We start from the raw sequence: 20,992 nt of genomic DNA on the forward strand, positions 1-20,992 counted from the left end.
GGTGGAATTGCACCGCATAAAGTACCGCTAGCTACGTTGAACTTCAAGTTCACCTTCAACATTTGCTCCCCTTCATGAATTGATGGTATTACCGGACATTTCGTGTAGTCAACAGCAACACAGTTTGCCCGCATCGTGATATACTTTTGCTTGGCATTGTCACTCATTGTTTGTTCACGTATCACACACTAGGCAGAAGGAATCAATTTTTGCCAAGCGTCGCGCTGGTAAATTTGATTACTTGCCCTGCTATTGCAGCGGAGCGATTTCTAGCTTCTGAACTGAGCGAGATGAGAAAACGAAGTGATCTCCGACTTCTTCTCCAAGCTCGGAGGCTACTTATACGTAGATCGATAATCGTCGTATTGCACCCGGCGACCGTTTCTCAGTTTCCCATCCCTTGGTATGGTCGCATTACACGCCTTTGTTAGTAGTGCCGTGTACTCGTTCGCATTTAGGTTGAAGAGAATACCCTCAAATTCAAGTTCTTCGACGGACACGTTCCTGTGAAAAATCGCTGTTTTCCATCTTCACTCGTTTATATATCTCCTACATATTCATATTCATGTGTAGTTCATAATCCTGTTATCAATGCTGTACCAAATCGCTAGGTGATCGCTGTGGATATATCCTCGCACACTTTTCAGTCCATCTTTCCGGTTACTCCAAAGCTACAAAAATTGACATCGATAATGGATTCCCGGTTCCTCCTGCGGTAAGTGCCGATGATACCATTATTTGTAAGATCTATATTTAACTTTGCTAGAGCATTCTTGATCGCTGATGGCCAGACAAAGTTCTTTTGATTCCAGCGTCTATCTCGAAAATTTCGCATGTTTTTGGTTCTTGGAATATTTCAGAATTAATGTCTCTTCGGCTTCTTGGAAAACGGCTTATTCAATTTTCACAAGCTTAGCCTTAAATGGAAGGTTTGGTAGCAGATTTTGATCTGATCAAGTTCATAAGAATCACACATATGGCGGAAATACGGTATGAATACTACGATCCCATATGAAATCTTTAAATGTCAAAAACCTTTCGGTAAAGCTCATGTATATTAAATATTGAATCACATATAAATCTCCAGGAGTCAGATTTGAATTCAGATTGTTTCCTTATCGAAATTATTTTCGAATGCAACGATCGATTATGTCTCTATCGACTGTTGCGTTTAAAATGGAATCGATTCAGAAGTCGGTCTGTATTACCCTTTCCATGAGATGTTTGTTTGATAATACACAGATGGGTCCTTCCTTCCGCGACCAGCAAACGTTTCATTTGATGTTGGACTGGATCGATGATCTCATTTAAACTTCACATTTACCCGAGAATGGTCAAAATAAAAATTATCATGGGATGGTAATTTCTAAAACTACCATAATAGTTTTCAGTTACGAAAAGCAAAACTCTATGGAAGCTATTGTTGTTCTATAAAACGTAACAATTTTTTGAATTTTGGTTATTTAAAAAAAATTATTTGCCCCCTGATTTTTTTCAGTGATTTTGAAGGGGGGGGGTAACATAATTTTTAAAAAATATTTGTAATGGCCTTATGTAAAACAACTTAAATTTAAATTACAATAATCACAAAAAGAAGTAAGAGAGAAAATATTGCAAGATAAAACAAAACGAGTAAAACATTACAACCAGTCTTCTGAAGGAAAAACATACAACAGAGGAGATCTTATACTTTTGAATGAAGTAGGATCAAAATTAGATAGTATTTACCTTGGACCATACAAAGTTATTGAAGATATGGGAACAAATGTAGACATTCAAATTGGAGACAAGATAGACAGAGTACACAAATCAAGAGTAAAACACTTTTACACTGTTAAAAATATATATAATTCTTAAATTCTCTAAATACATAGCAATAAATTAATAAACATACGTTGTATATAGGACGTGTGGTGGATATGAATAATTGTTATTAGTAATATAATAGATTAATAATAATAAGATAAAATAGTACGTTTGCAAACTTCTATTTTTTTTTTTATATATATATATATATATATATATATATATATATATATATATATATATATATATATATATATATATATATATATATATATATATATATATATATATATATATATATATATATATATATATATATATATATATATATATATATATATATATATATATATATATATATATATATATATATATATATATATATATATATATATATATATATATATATATATATATATATATATTATTTTTCATATTTTGATATAGTACTAATGATACAACATACAAAGAATGTTTATTTAGATTACTTATATAACATAACATTAAAAAATTTAATGTATAGCATATTAAATTTTTAAATTCAAATAGATAGGGCGTGTGGCGGACAACCTACGTTTGTAAACATCCCGTCGCGAAGCGACTAAAGAAGGCGTCAGCATAATCGAGTCTACTGCGCGACAACGATTATGCTGACCCTATCAAAAAGTGTCACGTAGCCACTGCAGCGACCCAGCCTTAGCCTAGGTTTAATGAAAAATAAAATTCATTCGTAACCATACCCCCGAGTGATGTACATCGAAATATCACTTGCGTCCCACTTATAACTATTGTGTAAGATCTCTTAACACTTCTTTAGCTATTGGTCATTGCACAGTGACGTCATGTACTAAATGTGACAGGTGGTGGTCCTGTTGATTACATCTTGAACTTAGAGATTATTCATATTCTCAAAAAGATATATTGGAAAGCACTTGAAATATATTGGGAATCATGTTTTTGGAAGTATAAATGTTCTATAGAACGTCATACAATTAAATTGTCCGATTCCCTACTGTAGGAAAATGTATATGCAAGATCAAATAAGTGAACTAATTATTTGTTTATCAATTACTTCTAGTGTTCTCTGAATCGGTAAGTAGTTTTGCGGTAAAATTTCTTGGGAATTAATTATTAGGACTAAGCTTATTTTAATGGATTCCACATTTGTTAAGCCCAAACTGTAAACAAAAGGACCAGCACCTGTCAAATTTGTGAGGTTAAAGCATTTCATACAATGGTCAATACACTCATCCGTGCTCGCAAGGGGAGTATTGTTATTGGCAGGAAAAATATCACAATAATAGGAGTGAAAAACTATTCGTTTATATATTTACCTTTTCTCATTTCTTATATTGCTTACAAAAATCAGCAAGTTAACAAGAAAGTGATGAATCAATATTTTAATTGATTCACCGAACCTCTACAGTGCCATTGAACGACTATCAGGCTTATTTCCCCTTTTTTGTATAGTTGATAAATTCACAAACGGAACGTTACAAAACGCTCTATTATCTAATTGCGAATATTATGACATTCTTCTTCAAAGATATTTATGGTAAGTGATTTGTTGAGTGTTGCCAGGTTTGATGAAACGTTTTCATTACAAGTGACGTCTCGAAATATTCTCTCCAGCGCGATAAAAAACAAATAAACAACTTCTGTTACATTCTGCTTCCCCACTAAAATCTTTTAGTATAGTATACTTTGTGAATTGTTTTAAAATGGGGTCGTACTAATACATGGTGTAAAGCATGCCTCACAAACAGTATAGTTTTTCTTACTTTTTCGGAGCATTCCGCTTAGATTGAATACCGCAACAATAAAAATCTGAGATGAATTTGACGAAGAAGGCATCGATAATGATCTGGATGGATGGTCTGACTGCAAATCACTAACAGACCGATATGCTGACGTATCCTCTAGGCTGAATATATCACTGTGTAGACTGTTAAACACAACAGACTCGAATGTGCCGATGATCATGATCTCGAAATACAGGATATGAGCAATAATGCTCACTAGCACCACCTGGCGGGTCCATTCCAGTTTAATCTATCCTTAATAGAGTAGCCTTTGACCTCCTCGAGAACTTTGCCGAAAACACCATCTTTCCAAGTTATTAGACTTTTGAGATATATCATAATCTACCATATGCTGAAAGCTTCTACGCTCACTAGCGCCTCATAGTGAGAGTATTCCAAATTAATCTATAACCGTTGGGTAGTCCTCGAACTCTCGAGAAAATTTGCTGAAAACAGTACTACTCTATCTAGTCACGATGTTGAGATATATAATTATTTTAACATGTGTTGAATATTTGCATTAGCACAAGCGCCGCCTGGTGGGACAATTGCGAGTTATACTTTCTACCATCCAGAAGCTCTGAACTTTTTTTACAAATTCCCCGAAGACATACACTTCCCAAATAATCAGGGTCTTGATATATTAAACATTGAATCCATTTAATGATAATCGAATTTACGACGAGAGTTTCGATTTATTTACTCTTTCTTCATAGCACCCCTGGCGGCATAGTTCTTAACTAATTGGATACCCTATGACTCTAAGTTGTAGGCCCAAGTGAGTACAACAACTTTGCCAAAGAAAGTATGGCGCTACATGTTGACGCGGACGAAATAATCGGCCACAGCCCCAATTAGTCGCAATCCCATAAGCTATGGGTATCCTACAACGCGGATTCCTTTTTCACGCCCCCAGTTAATCGCGTAGTAGGAGACCCGACTGTAACAATTAATTTCATTTTCCAACAAACAATGATTCAGTAAATTAGCATTAAATGTTAAATGCGTGGAACAAAATGATTTGTTAAATAACATTAAAAAAATAATAAAAATCAACACATAGCCAACCCTAGTTACTGTAAAAATCTTGTTTTAGAATTATAGTATAACATTGGACTTCACTGCAAATGGTTATTATTGTTCTGTCACAGTGATATGGCTTTGTTACTGTTCTATTCGATTTTCAAGTTCATCCGAGAAAAATCCCCTAAAATAACCTGAGTCCTGCGCTGACTGAAGTTCTTTAAATAAATTTAAACAAGTTATTCATTGATTAAATAGCATTCAATAAATCAGATGAAATAATGTTTGAAATGGTTTTCCCTGGAAAACCAGTTGCTTAAATTTTCATTCAGTATGAATTTATTTTGTGATTTGATCAAAGTCACTCAAAGTTACAGCACATATTCCGGTTGCCAGAAAAAATAAATAGTCTGTATTCTACGCAGTGTTGCGTATTCCTCTGTACGGGACTCTATATTGTATGCAGACTCTAGCTTTGACCATATTGGTTACCTTTGACGGTTCTTGATACTCCCGGGGAACTCGCAAAGTTCGTAAGATAATGTCACACCTATTTCTCGACAAATTCTGGACTGATTTTTACTAACTTTGGTTTCGAATGATTAATACAATACATTCATTGACTAAATTTTATTCAAATCTACCTTTCGATTCCGGAGTTACTACGGTTACATAGGAATTTAAACCGGAACAATGTATCGGACATATTCCAGAACTAAAGTCACATCGGATTCGGTGTATGTTAATAGTATGAAGCAGTGAGCGAAAGTTGTTCTGTTTTTCACATATCTTTTGGTCTTAAATCAAATTACATCAATTAACAAGAAAAATCAAGTTGCGATAAAAAGTGTTTTCCAGATTAACTTGGGTCGTTGAACACGAAAATCATACTCAATTTCTCTTTCAAAGAAGCATTTTCGAGTTTTCTATTCAAAAAAAGAATTTTTGCGTGCACTTTTTTTCTTCTTGCTCTAATTTTTTATTACAGAAAAACATTTTTTGCGTGTTTTCAGAATCTAATGTGATAGATAAATTATTCAAAAATTTATATCAATTGCTGCACCTGATAGAATCTTTCGTCTTGTTTATCTCTCATCGCCACCAAGGAAAACTGCTTAAATGTCTTTGGAAAATCAATTATTTTCAAAGTGTGAAAAACAGGTTCATGAACTAAATTATAATACATATTATACATGCCAATACAGGGGCGCATCCAGTAAAACAAATTGTGAGGGGTTCGAAATTTCGATTTTCCGCCACTGAACCAATAGCCTGATCAATCAATCAATTGACTCGCATTTCAAATTATGCTGTTTGCCAGGAATCCATGTACAATGTTGTAGGATAGAGATGTTGTGATACCAAATAAAGTTTGAAAACTATATGGTGTCTTTGATATGAGTATCGTAAAGAAATCAATGTTTCGAATTGTATTCATTCATTTGGTATTCCTTTGCTTGTCGCTCATTGAAGGAAAGAGAAAAGTCCTCTCTATATAAGCGAAAGCATTAACGCGGACTAGCTGATTCACGTTTCGGACGCAGCGAAGGACGGACAGCAACCAACAGCGAGCAGCTTTCATCCGCGCTATCATCAGCCAAGCAGCAACCGAGCGAAAGCGATTGACTGGTACGGAGAGCCCTCTCATATGCGCAATCCAAACCAGCTAATTCACGTTTTGGACACAGCAACCAACAGCGAGCAGCTTTCACCCGCGCTATTATCAGCCAGGCGGCACTGCAAATAGCAGCAGCGGAGCGACAGCGCTCTTCAGCCGGGCAATCATCGGCCCAACACAATCACTGGACTACCGGCGGACAATGATGTCAGATTACGACAAATGTCACGAAAAGCCGTCAAAAACTTCTACTACATTTCTAAGAATATTAAATCCAGCATACACGAAAACGTTCAAGGGAAAAGCTTATTTCCGACTGAAAGTGTGATTGGGTGAAAATTACAAAGCTCCTATGTTTACTTAGTGCCTCATAACATCCATATTTTCATCCAAATATAGCGATCATAAGCTTAAAATTCTTGTGGATTGATCTATCACATTCGATTTGGAAAACACAAAAAATTGTGAAAAAAAAATCAACTAAAAATGTGTAGTTTTCCAAGAATGGTAAAAAAATCCGCTTTTCCAACTGTATAGAAATTCATAATGTATTTTGCGTTGCGTGCAATGTTGTTTGCGTTGCGTGTAAGACGTCAAAACCCTACAGAAAAACTAGCCCTACATTTAACAAAATGTCGAACAAAGTGGATCAGCGTAGGACGTTTGTTAAACAAACTTTTCTGCGAGGGAGTGCAAAGCTGATGCAAAAATTGAAATTAAATGCATTTTTTCTAATTTGATGCAAATTTGTTATACATTCTTAGAGTGATCTGCCCCTAGGGTAAATCAGCACCATTTAAACCGCATGATAATTTTTTCATAAGGTATACAGCAAAAAGTAAAAAAGTACGCACAATCACGTTTTTTAAAAAATTCTCGAAAACGCCGAATAAGACAATAAGTATGATTTTCGACTCAAAATTAGTCTAGAAAATACTTTTTCTCCCAACTTCATTTTTCTTGTGATTAGTGTTATTAATCAAAAGCTATAAAAAATGTGCCCCTCCGCCATTTTTGCACTAATCTGCTACAATTTACTTTACCCTACCCGTTAGATTTTTTCCTCAATTAACACATGTTATGTAACATTCTCAACTACTGTTAACCCATTATAACCCAGCTATATTAAAAATTATGGTTATTTATACAATCCATCGAGAACCGTCATATTATGTTCAAATAATTATGGGAAAAACAAAATAATCACTTTTAAACGTTTCATACGCTGGGCTGATAGGGTATCAAAAAATCAATACAGAGAAAATTCGGGCAATATCCGTATATTTAGCATAAAAGTGAATAATATCCTTAATCTTGTGAGATCATTGATTTATCAGCTTTTTTCAATGGTTTTAACAATCCCCCCCTCTCTCATGCCGTTTCGTCTCATGATAGGTTTCAAACCATCTTTCCCTCAAACTTTGCAGTTATTTTAAGACAAAGAACCTTTTCTTACGAGATAATTTACATAAACGAGATAATTTACATAAACATTTACATAAAAATATTCTGGTCAAAACCAGGCATAATTTGCAACGTAATTTTTGCAATTGTTTCACCAATTTCTTCCATTTTTTCGCACTGAGCTGCATCTTTCAGACCACTCATGGCTATTCGTGTTCTCAATCAGAAACAAGAATTATTGATTTAGAAGAGAAATCCCCATAGAAAGTCCTCCTGATTTTCCCACCGACTAAATCGGCTTGCGTCGGCAGAATCGGCCAACTATGCCACCAATTAATCGGTCGATTGTTGCACCGGCTCTTATGAGGGTTTAACCTGGGACGGGACCTGCGGACTCGCGTTTTCTTATTATTTCTTTTTGTTTGTTATATCTTACTTCTTCGATTCAAACACACTAATACTTGGTATAGTTTAAGAAATGACATGACTTTATTGAAGAACAAACAAGAATTCATAGTGAACTTTCAATTTTTTTCGTGAATCCATTGTCATGAAGTGCAAGGTAAAAAATTGCGGTCGTTGTAAAGCGAAAAATCCGGAGATAACTTTTCACCGTTTTCCGGTGAATTCCGATTTTAGGGAATAGTCGGAGAAGTTCACAAGAATTGACGATCTCGAAATTAGTGAAAGCACGAGAATTTGTAGCGTATGTATTTTAAAAGGGTAATTGCCCAAGTAACCACGACGCTTCAAATGATGTAAAGTTAACAGTCTTAAATGAGTCGTTCGCAGAATGCGATAAAATGCTTCATTGCTGTAAATGCAACACCAATGCTTTCATAAAGTGGAAAAGGGCGATTAAGCGACTGATGTAAGAGCTGTCAAAGAAAGCATTTATCTTACATTAGTAACGCTCTTATAAAGCTTTAGTCTATTAAAAGCATTACTAGATGCTGCAATAATGTTTGTTTCGTTTTGACAGATCGATGTTATATAACACAACAAAAAGCTGATATAATGCCAAAATGAAAATAATGAAAATGGAAAAATGAACGTTTTCCCATTTTCCACGTCTTCTTATTAGTCAGATACAACATTAACATCACCACAAAATTCCAATTCCTTCAGATTTTTTAAATTAATTTTATGGGATCCGAACCATGATCATCTGACATCAGCTTCATACGAGGTAGGCCGTTAGCACTCTTATCTGTGGAGGATAGTTGCCGACGGAATGATATTTGCAATACATGAATAACGTTTTACATTATATAGCCCTTGTTAATGCAATGACACGTCGGTATAGAAGGAGAGGTGCAAACATTTGTCATTTTTTGAGTAGATTAGTATTAATCGTGCGGCTCTCGGATCGCGAAATATAAACATCAACAAACGAAGCAGAGATCAGTTTTTAGTAGAGATTCCGAAACATGGTTAATATTGACATCAAATTGTGCAGATGAAATTATGAGCATTTAGTGGTTTCTCTATGATATGCTTCATCTGAGTTGCAAATTATAGGAATGCATACTCGTGTTGTTTAATTTCATGTATTCCTCAACGGAAATAGAATTGGTCAAAAGCTATAGGCGGTACAGTGCTCCGATATTTTTGCCCCATTCGTAGAAAATTGCCCGTTTGCCACACTACTCTCCATGTTGTTTCAGGTTGATATTTTTTGATTAGAATGTTTCATAACTTTTAGTTCAAGCATTATAGCTTTTCAAGTGTAGCGTAGTAGAGCGTCAAAGCATTTGTAAATGCAATGCGACCAAACACTAAACCGTTGCTCTAAAGGTATGTATAATGCCTGTTACATTGCTCATAAGAGGCAATGTCTTGAAACATTTGGGATGTTGTGTTATGGCAGCACTGTTTTAAGAAAGTAGTTTTAGAGCAAATGAACATTATCGATGTTAAAATAATGCTCAATATAATGCATGTGGTTATTTGGGATTGCTCATGAGAAAGTGACGTTAAGGGTGAAGGTAGTGCGATGCGGCTTTGCCGCATAGTCGAGTCCAAGGAGTCGAAGCGGTGCAAAGCCGCTGAGAAACTGACGGACAAGGTGGTTTTGATCTTGCTACCGAAGGGTGCAATCAAACCTGTAATCCACTCGTTTGCCCGGTATACTCAAACATAGGGGCTATCCCTAGTTTAAGTACGACTGAGCGGCAGCGAAGTCGGACAGCATGGCAAAAAGCGATGTGGCGTAGCCACATTAGGCATTAACAATGTTTTATTTAGTAACAATAGGATAGTATTTATTTACAAAAATAAAATGTTGTCAGCGCCGAATGTGGCCACATCGCTTCATTCAAGTGCTAGGGATAGCCCCTATGTTTGAGTATACCGGGCAAACGAGTGGATTACAGGTTTGATTGCACCCTTCGATAGCAAGATCAAAAACACCTCGTCCGTCGGTTTCTCAGCGGCTTTGCGCCGCTTCGAATCCTTGAACTCAACTATGCGGCAAAGCCGTATCACTCTACCTTCACCCTTAACGTCATTTTCTCATGAACAATGCCATTGTTAGTAAAGTAAGTGGGAACAACTTATTTTTCCAGTTTAAACTACTTTAAAGCTTTTCCCCCGAATTTTTTTCATTGCTTGTTATAAAATAGACCATTTAGAACCATTTCCAAAAGAAATTAACCCTCTTTTCGAAAAAGCCGCGATTCGGAACAATTACCTTTAAAAGCATTGATTTAAGTTATATATTCATGTGTCGTGTTATTTAATTGTCTGAATGAATCTTTAGGCTCATTTACGATTACTACGTAGCTAGAGTAGGGAACGTACACAAAAGTTCCGTCAATATACTCGTGCTTAGTTCTTGTTTCAGATGATGACGAACTGTATGGAGATAAATTACGTAGCTCTCTTCCATTGTACTCGTCGCCAGTCTTGAAGGAACATAATTACGCTGATCCTCGAGATTCCGAATCGTTCGATCGTCCAGACAACGAAGACGATTGCAACTCGGTTTATTTATATTTATGTTATACAACATTGTTCCTACACTGAGAAATAAAAATATGCATAGCTAGCATACTTTTTATTCCCGTCTCTTTTATTCTGCTGTGATTTTCTAACATATACTTCTAGTAAGCATTCAATGAGTGGATAGACCGAATGCATAACTAGCATACTTTTTATTCCCGTCTCTTTTATTCTGCTGTGATTTTCTAGCATGAGTTCAATGAGTGGATAGACCGAATATGTCCAATGCATAAAATTTACAGCAGAAGAAACGAGTGGTAGATAGAAAAGTATGCTATCGATGCATAAATAAAATTCTGAATTTATTCAATAATATTTTTGATCACTATGAAATGTTATTGAACATAAAAAAAACTAAAAGTTCTCTCTATTGCACAGTCTTGATTTTTTGTTACTATCATCTCCACTATTATTATTGATCTGATGATTAATTTATTGATATATTTGGAAAAAGTTAACATTTTCTCAAATACAATACTCCCTATATTAATCACTCTAAGGACAGCCGGTTCAATCTGACATTTGCGTGCCGGATCAATTTGACACGCGTTTTTCTTCTTTCCGCAGGTCCCGTCCCAGAGTTTAACATGGACGTCTATCGACGCGACAACCGATTAAATATGACCGACGAAATCTGTTGAGATCGGTCTATTTCAAAGAGCTAATCGGCTGATTAGTTGTGTGTGGTGTGAACCAGTCTACTGTAGTAGAACCCAGTGGTAATATGAACCGGTCTATTGCACGTTAGGTTGTATGTGTATTAACGCACCGCTTGAGCGAGAGTGTCTGCATTGTGTTCGTTGCATTACTTCGGTCGTTTGTCTCTAAGACAAGACGTGACAATAGGGGGGGGGGGCGTTTTTGTTCCAATTGACTTGAATGGTCAGGTCCTGATTAGAGCACTCTATTTAGAGTGTGGCCAAGAGGCCATGACGTATCCAAACGAACATGGAATTTGACGTATACACAATAGAAATACGTCAAATTTCCTGTTCGTTTGGATACGTCATGGCCTCTTGACCACACTCTAACTAGAGTGCTCTACTCCTGATTGGTTGATTCTGACTTGTTGCACCGTACGCAATGTTACTGCAGGGTTATCGAAATCAAAGAGAATAGGAAAAGAGACGAATAGTGTGAAGCCAAAAATACCTTATTGAGCAGACCAATCGTGCAATGTAAATAAACATTACTCATGCCTGAGTTGGAGGAGATAAGTATTGTAAATCTATCAAAAAAAAATTTGAATTTTCGTCAGAATTTAGTGCAATCGTGATTGTAAGGTGCATTCTAGAGTCTATGTATGAGTAAAAACAAGTTTTAGAATTATTTCATCTCTTTGTTTCGAAATGCACATCGTTTGATAAACAAATCCAACGATCGACAAAAGATTTGTTTTCAAAATATAATAGGAGTCATTTAAAGTGCTGCCTTTGGAAACGGTTGCCAAATTCTAGTGTTGAAATCATCGTAAAGGGAGTGTTGCCGTTTTGACTGATTTTCACTCTGCGTCTCTTTCACTATTCTCTTTGATCGAAATGATGTTTGGCAGTGTTGCTATATTTATAGGTAAAGATTGTCATTACTTTTGACAAATAAAATTATTATCGTTAAAAAAGTAAAAATGACTAAATTGAACTGAAATTGTGCGGCAAAGCGAAACAAATGATTATCATGCATTTATTCTAAGAAAGGTATGCTCGTAAAGAACGGTTGTATTGTGATCCCCGAGGAACTTAGATTGAAAGCTCTAGAAGTGGCTCACGCAGGGCACCCACAAACTGCAAAATTCAAAAGCATCCTGCGTGAACGTGTTTGGTGGCCTGGAATTACAGGTGATGCGGAAAAGTGGGTAAAATCTTGTGACGCATGTGCAGTGAATGGTAAACCAGAAAAGCACATGATCCCTCGTACTGTCTGGGAAGTCATTGCGATGGACTTTAATGGACCATATGCGAGGTTTGGGGGCATATCTGTCTTAGTAATCATCGATTTACGATCCAGGTTTGCAATCGCACGTCCAGTCGAATCTACACCAAGTACACCAAGAAGATTCTGGACGACATATTTGTAAGGGAGGGGTTTCCGAAGTCTATAAAAACAGACAACGGGCCTCCATTCAACGGGGCTGAATATAAGCAATATTGTACAGATCGTGGTATACAAACCTTTTCGACTCCTTTCGACTCCTCAACAAAATGGACTAGCTGAAAGCTTTATGAAAGTCGTCAACAAAGCTATGTCCGTGGCAGTGTCTAGTAGGAACAGTTATGGGACGGAGCTTCAAAACGCAGTTCATGCATACAACGCCGGCGCTCATTCTGTTATAAAAGTTCCCCCGGAAGAAATAATGATGGGTCGCAAAATAAACGGAGGCTGCCCTTGCTGGAGCACAAGAAGTCAGTGCACGTCGAGGAATTGCTTGAGTCGAGAGATTATAGAAGTAAATTGGAAGGAAAAGCACGAGAAGATAGACGTCGAGGGGCGAAAAGCTGTTCAGTAAAACCTGGCGATACGGTGATACTTGAACGACATTCAAGGGAAAAGGGTCAATCTCGTTTCGATGCAAAACGGTATACTGTGTTAACAGAGCAAAATGGGAGTCTACTTCTTACTGACCAGGAAGGACACACTGTAAAGCGTCACGTGACTAAAACAAAAAAAGTTCATCAATGGAGAAACATGTAAGGAACAAATGCCCAACTACATGCCGAAAATCAAAATGTTGGTGAGAGTTCAAAGCGACCAACAAGGACATCGAAAGCCCCTTCATACTTGACGGATTATGTTCACTTACTGGGAGATGAAATTGTATAATATAACAACAATTTTGATTTAAAAAAAAGAACAAAAAAAATCTTTGCTAAAGTTTTTTTTTCTCGTTTTTTCCTGTAAGAAAAGGGGAGAATTGTGGTGTGAAACAGTCTACTGTAGTAGAACCCAGTGGTAATATGGTCTATTGCACGTTAGGTTGTATGTGTATTAACGCACCGCTTGAGCGAGAAAGTCTGCATTGTGTTCATTGCATTACTTCGGTCGTTTGCAGCGTTGCCAATGTTCCAGATTTATCTGGAATCTTCCAGATTTTTCCCAACTGAACAGACATTCGTTCAAGCCAGACATTTTACCAGATTTTTTAAATTTTGCCAGATTTTTCCAGATATTCTGAATTCTACGTTACAACCCAGCGCGGATACCATTATGCCAGATTTTTTTAAAGCTTCTAGCAAAAAGTCAAATCTCTTATTCTATCAGATTTTTTAAACTATAGAAGTAGTATCACACAAATTTTGGAAATCTGGGTCTTATTCGATAAATTCACTTCTATGGAGATCAAAATGTATACCAAATTTCGATGACTTTGAGGTCACTGTCAAGTGACAGATTTTGCCAGACATTTTTAGTTGAACTGCCAGATTTTCTTCGAAAAATAGTGGCAACCCTGGTCGTTTGTGAGATGTGACTCTACGATATTACCTCACTGGCTAGGAAACCGTCGTCGAGGTAAGTTGTGCGAGCAGTAAGCTATGGCATGCTGGGTGATTCCTCCACCAGACCAAATAACACAAGTTGGTAGTTTAAAACTGGAACCAAATTATCACGAATTAAATCTGGCGATTATTATATGTTGACGAAAATTGTTCACCGACGAAACCCAACTTAGTCGGTAGATTAATCGGTTGACCTCGAAGCACCCGATTTCGTAGGTCGACTGGGAAATTTATCGGCTGTCAAATTTTCAAAATGTATTGTTCATATTTTGGTTTGAATTTTGTCCAACTTTGACATTCGAAAACACAATGAAATTTTATAAAAAAAAGATTATGGAGCATGCACATTATAAATTATAGCGTATTAATTACACGCTCATTGATAGTAACTCAAATTTGAGTGGCTAGCCACTCAATTTCATAAAAACTGCACATGGTCAAAACCTGAGTTCGCCTCGTTTACTCAGTTTTGAGTTTTGGATGCAAATGTCAAATGTGAGTACATTTTACTCAAAAAGCAAATTTGAAAAATAATCATTCAGTATTTTTAATATTATTACAAAGATTCTCACCGATACTTCAAGTATCCTTTACTTGTTCATCCAGACGCTAGCGATATCTGGAAATATAATCCGACGACGTTTCTTCACATCTCTTTTATACCAATCGGTACATTGTAGAACTAGCAGAAACTATAAAAACACGAATAGAAGTTAGATTAGAATAAAAACAAAACTCAGAGAAACCTACCTTTTAGTTTTCTGAATGTTCTGCTTCGACTCTACAGCTACTAGGTCCGTGGCTTGATCTTTTATTAAAGTTTTAGACGATGTCGAACTCCTCGCACTTTTTCTTGAGGATAAGTAATTTTTGCACTCAAAGATTTAAAAATTAAATGGTTACTCACCAGCTGAGTTAACTCTACTCAAATTAAAACTCATTTTTTGACATATTGCGTCTATTTTTCAAATTGAGTACTCTGAACTCAAATTTTGAGTAGTTTTGAATGAGCGTGTACCGTTCACAGATAAGACCAAATCTGGATAAACATGTGAAAAGGGCATATCGCAAATGAGAGCCTCTCTGTGTTTTCTTTCTCTTCCGTCAATAACTAGGCCGCTTTTACGTTTGCTCCTTAACACTTAGCAAAATATGCTAGACGACATCAGATTCTTTCGATATTTATTGAAACATTGTTGGCAATTTTTTTGATAATGCCGTAATAATCGAATGAGAAAGTAAACACAGAGAGACTCTCATTTGCGTTATGCCCTTTTCATATGTTTATCTAGAGATGTTTGAAGCCGCCCTCTAAGAACGGTTGGTTTCAAAATCGTCCAATGAAGGACGTTCGTTGGACCAATTTGGACATCGTCCAAATAACCGTTCAACGAACGTCCATCGTTGGACCCGTGTTGAACGATTTTGAAACAATTTTTTGGACTTCTCAGTGGGCGCCTTTATTGTACACCGAGCAAAATTTACTTTGAATTTCCATAAAAACGTCTTATGACTTTCAGACATAAGGATTTTAAATGTATTTTATAAGTCTGTCTTACGATTTGGAGGGGAAATTTTCCAAATCCATCTATTATTATTTTCATAAACACTCTTATGAAATTTATGAAAATGTCCGAATGAATGCCATAGGTGCCCATTTATGAAAATTGCTGATATTCATAAGCAGAAAACATAATAGTAATAATGATTTCCATAGAACTCTCGACAAACTTATGATTACGCACTAAAAGCCAACTGTCAAAATCCATTTTGAATGGAAATTCCAGACAAACCGTTACACGCCAATCACAGATGTTGGTAGTAAACGAAAGAGAAAAGTTTTCTTTTTCATAAACTGTTGTGAACTGTGTTCGACTGGTAACGGGTTGTCTGGAATTTCCATTCAAAGTGGATTTTGACAGTTGGCTTTTAGGCCGTAATCATATGTTTGTCGAGAACTGTCTTATGAAATTCATCAATGATCGAATGAATGCCATAAGTTTTTTTATAGATATTATTGTGCATTTATATAAAAAATAGAGCATGGCTGATATTTCTCGAGCATTTTTAGTAGACAAAAAATCAACAGTAAAAATCAACCTTTAGAGGATATTAGGTTTTACATCAACCGACATAACCCCAAAATGAGCCAGATGAACTTCGTTTGACAATTTTCAGTGGTTTGTTTACATGGAAGTTACGTGAGTTTGAATGTAACAGTTGGGCACCTGTTGCACTCGAACTCACGCAACTGAAGAAGTAAACAAACCACCGAGAATTGTAAAACATGAACGTCATTCATAATGAGTTCATTCGTATGGTCATCTTGTAGAACTAAATTCGGGACAAATGAACCGCTAAGTGTAGATCCCTTCAGAAGATTGAAGAGAAAACTCCCATTAAATATTAAAATTTGTACATAATAAGCAACGCTTCGTCAATATTTCCTGGGGAACTGGGCTTAGACAACTGGGAAACTGGACTTGACAACTGAATGATAATGATTCTTACTTCTCAAATGATTTTGATAATTATAAAATACGTGTCAGACACTAATTATATGCACAACTTATTTCATTTCAAAATATCGGATATCTTCTGTAAAAATCATAACCATGGAAACTGATTTAATGCTCACAGTAATTTATTGAATAATATAAAAAACAATTATTTTAAATTTTGTTGCTATTTGACTAAAATTCTCACTTCTTTTGTTTCAAACAGCGGTAACCAAAAAGTTCTGGCCTGAAACTATTAGATCCTTTAGCCGTCCAGGCCAGTACTGAATTCATAAGAAACAATTATTAACTTTTCACAAAAGTGACGTTTATGAAAAACAAAATATAATTTTATAGAATCAATAACAGATCTCATATGGGTTTCATGAGAAAAACTTATGAAATTCTTAAACACATATATTGGAGCAAAATCATAAGACTTGCTCGGTGTATAACAAGTATGGTTTGTTTTTGCGTATGAAATTTCATACGCTAGAACATAATGGGTTAACAATTGTCCCAATTTTTCATACACTCACCCCCTTCCCCTAAACGCGTGTCATAATTTGGTAATGGGTCATATTTATTAAATTTCCAGCATCTAACTCGCTAAACCAAAGGTTAAAAGTTAAATATTAAAAGATCATCATAAGGAATCATATCGAATACCTGTTTTATGAAATATAATATTTTTTTTGTAGGTATATGCAGTAGCTGCGAAACCTTTTCTCGGAAATTTCCTTCTTCAAACAGTCTCGTCATTCTCGTCGTCAGCTGACCCAAAATCCTATGTAAGCGACTTTCGAACACAGCAAAATGCTGTCGATCGAACTGTTATACATGAAATGCATCCTTCTGACTACAGTAAGAATAGTGAAACTGCTATCAATAAAATGGGAACATCCAGCATTGTGGGAACACAGCATAGAGATGGAGAGCTACATCCGGAACTAAATACGAAAAAAATTAATAAAATATTTGGATTAGCACGTGAGCGGCTCACCGGGGCTTTTCATCGTTTGTTTAATGTCGATTCTAGTACTGTAATGAAAAACACAAGTAATCCGTTTATTGTTGGTAGTAACACATTTGTAAAACACGACGAACTCGATGGTAATGAGGCGATACTTAGTGACAGTCTGAATTCAAAAGCAGTTGTAAATGATCGCGTCAAATATTCTAGCAATATGGGGCCCGGATATGACCTACGCGTAGATATATCCAATTCGGTCTATAAAAACAAAGATCAGAGCAACGAAACAACCGAAAGCATTTCTGATTTAATGAAAGTAACTTTACCTGTTGAAGAACAAATTGATCCGGACGAATTAACTAAATTCGGAGGCGATTTTAATTCAGATTTAAATAACTCCACTGTGACCTGTCCTCAACAAAAGAAAGGGTTTATAATAAAGAGACTAGAAAATATTATCAAACGATTAAATAATACTAGACATCAATTTCGAACTAGGACAGTTCATGCAGTTGTCAAACTGATTCCGCTTGTACATTCGGTCGTTAATAAAGAAATTTATAAAAAAAAACCGGCAGGTCGTTTCTTGGAAAATGGTCGTAAACCAAAAACTAAAGACGGTAATGAATATTCCATGCCATTTCGATTGTCTAAACTATCACACAATTTATTGGCGTTCAATGAAAAGAGTAAAGAGCAGGCTTCACTAGTTTTTCAAAATGCATTCAACCGATATGCTCAACTCATTACTAGTGGTATGAACACAGCTACAGATGTTAACAATTCAATTTCTAAGGAAGCCCAACAGAAAGAAAGGATCGACAATTATTCTACTGTCGATACTGGCAGAAACAATGTTGTTAAAAATGACGACGATAGCTATGAAAACAACGCCCGAAGCGATAGAATGGCTACCGACAAGAAGGCTATTGATGTAAATGTCTCTAATAGTGCCAACTATGTTGCAGCCTCAAAACGAATGAACTTACAAAAGATAGAGATGGTCGGGATATTAATTCTTGAAGTTTTTGGCTCAATAGCAGGTTTAACTTGGGGTGCATTTAACCAACTACAATTGTTTTTCAAGTAGCGGTTCCGTGATTGCACGACTGGCGTTAGTCGTTTTGCTTTCGTGGAATAATTTTGTCACATATGTTACCGATAGTAGATCACCAATTTCAATGAGTAAAATCATGATCACAACATTTTCTGAACAGCTGTAAATAGTTAAACAAGCTTTTGTAAATATAGATCCACGTTGGACAAATATATCTTTATTCTAAACAATGAACATATTGTATTACCGCCGATAAGTCGCTAATAACCCGTAATGTCCTAATCACAAATGGAATTTCAAATCTAAGCAAGTATCATAGTGGACTACATTATACTAAAAGTGCCAATAAAAAATACTCGAAATAAATGACATAATAATACTAGACATCAATTTCGATCTAGGACAGTTCATCCAGTTGTCAAACTGATTCCGCTTGTACATTCGGTCGTTAATAAAGAAATTTATAAAAAAACCGGCAGGTCGTTTCTTGGAAAATGGTCGCAAACCAAAAAATAAAGACAGTAATGAATATTCCATGCCATTCCAATTAATTACCGTTCACAGAAGACCAGATGTTTGAAGACGCCTTTATTGTATAACAAGTATGGTTTGTTTTTGCGTATGAAATTTCATACGCTAGGACATAATGGGTTAACAATTGTCCCAATTTTTCATACACTCACCCCCTTCCCCTAAACGCGTGTCATAATTTGGTAATGGATCATATTTATTAAACTTCCAGCATCTAACTCGCTAAACCAAAGGTTAAAAGTTAAATATTAATAGATTATCATAAGGAATCGTATCGAATACCTGTTTTATGAAATATAATATTTTTTTTGTAGGTATATGCAGTAGCTGCGAAACCTTTTCTCGGAAATTTCCTTCTTCAAACAGTCTCGTTATTCTCGTCGTCAGCTGACTCAAAATCCTACGTAAGCGACTTTCGAACACAGCAAAATGCTGTTGATCGAACTGTTATACATGAAATGCATCCTTCTGACTACAGTAAGAATAATGAAACTGCTATCAATAAAATGAGAACATCTAGCATTGTGGGAATACAGCATAGAGAAGGAGAGCTACATACGGAACTATATACGAAAAAATTGATAAAATATTTGGATTAGCACGTAAGCGGCTCACTGGGGCTTTTCATCGTTTGTTTAATGTCGATTCTAGTACTGTAATGAAAAACACAAGTAATCCGTTTATTGTTGGTAGTAACACATTTGTAAAACACGACGAACTCGATGGTAATAAGGCGATACTTAGTGACAGTCTGAATTGAAAAGCAGCTGTAAATGATCGCGTCGAATATTCTAGCAATATGGGGCCCGGATATGACCTACGCGTAGATATATCCAATTCGGTCTATAAAAACAAAGATCAGAGCAACGAAACAACCGAAAGCAGTTCTGATTTAATGAAAATAGCTTTACCTGTTGAAGAACAAATTAATCCGGACGAATTAACTAAATTCGGAGGCGATTTTAATTCAGATTTAAATAACTCCACTGTGACCTGTCCTCGACAAAAGAAAGGGTTTATAATAAAGAGACTAGAAAATATTATCAAACGATTAAATAATACTAGACATCAATTTCGATCTAGGACAGTTCATGCAGTTGTCAAACTGATTCCGCTTGTACATTCGGTCGTTAATAAAGAAATTTATAAAAAAATCGGCAGGTCGTTTCTTGGAAAATGGTCGCAAACCGAAAATAAAGACAGTAATGAATATTCCATGCCATTCCGATTATCTCAACTATCACACAATTTATTGGCGTTCGATGAAAAGAGTAAAGAGCAGGCTTCACTAGTTTTTCAAAATGCATTCAACCGATATGCTCAACTCATTACTAGTGGTATGAACACAGCTACAGATGTTAACCAGAGCCATAGCAACCTAAGGGGCAAGGTTGCTACGGCTCTGGTTAACATCTGTACTTGAAATTAATTGTAGAAAGAAAGATAAGCAATGAAGGAATAATTAAATAAAAAGCAATAAAGTGATCTATTTGTATAGTTTATACTGTACTAATTAGTACCGACCCCAAATTTCGCCGCAGCAAATTATCACAACCCAACGCGATCATGCGCATGTATGTGTTGGCGGTTTACTACCCAGTAACTCGCCAGAGGGCGATATCTGGCAACTTTTCCGTCGTGAGTATCTACCAGATTGCGGTCCAGTGGAACGGCGACGTCGAGGCCAGTCATAGACCAGTATATCTAAGCAGTTGTGATATAGGAATTGGTCCGATAGAACAGTGCGATCCCAGTACAGCTTGAAACGGGCATTTCCCAGAACAGA

The 20,992-nt window shown here is 36.0% G+C and overlaps 1 protein-coding gene across 1 annotated transcript in view; it reads left to right on the forward strand.

The window, feature by feature from the left end:
• Window positions 1-20,555, forward strand: part of LOC131683276 (uncharacterized) — a 98,074-nt gene extending 77,519 nt beyond the window's left edge. The window contains exon 2 of the mRNA XM_058965113.1: window positions 17,347-20,555. Coding sequence (XP_058821096.1) covers window positions 17,347-18,708 — 1,362 coding nt within the window. The 3' untranslated portion in view covers window positions 18,709-20,555. The remainder of the gene's footprint in view (window positions 1-17,346) is intronic.
• The last annotated feature ends 437 nt before the right edge of the window (window positions 20,556-20,992 follow it).

Source organism: Topomyia yanbarensis, chromosome 2, assembly GCF_030247195.1.
Source record: "Topomyia yanbarensis strain Yona2022 chromosome 2, ASM3024719v1, whole genome shotgun sequence".
NCBI classification, from domain to species: Eukaryota; Metazoa; Arthropoda; class Insecta; order Diptera; family Culicidae; genus Topomyia; species Topomyia yanbarensis.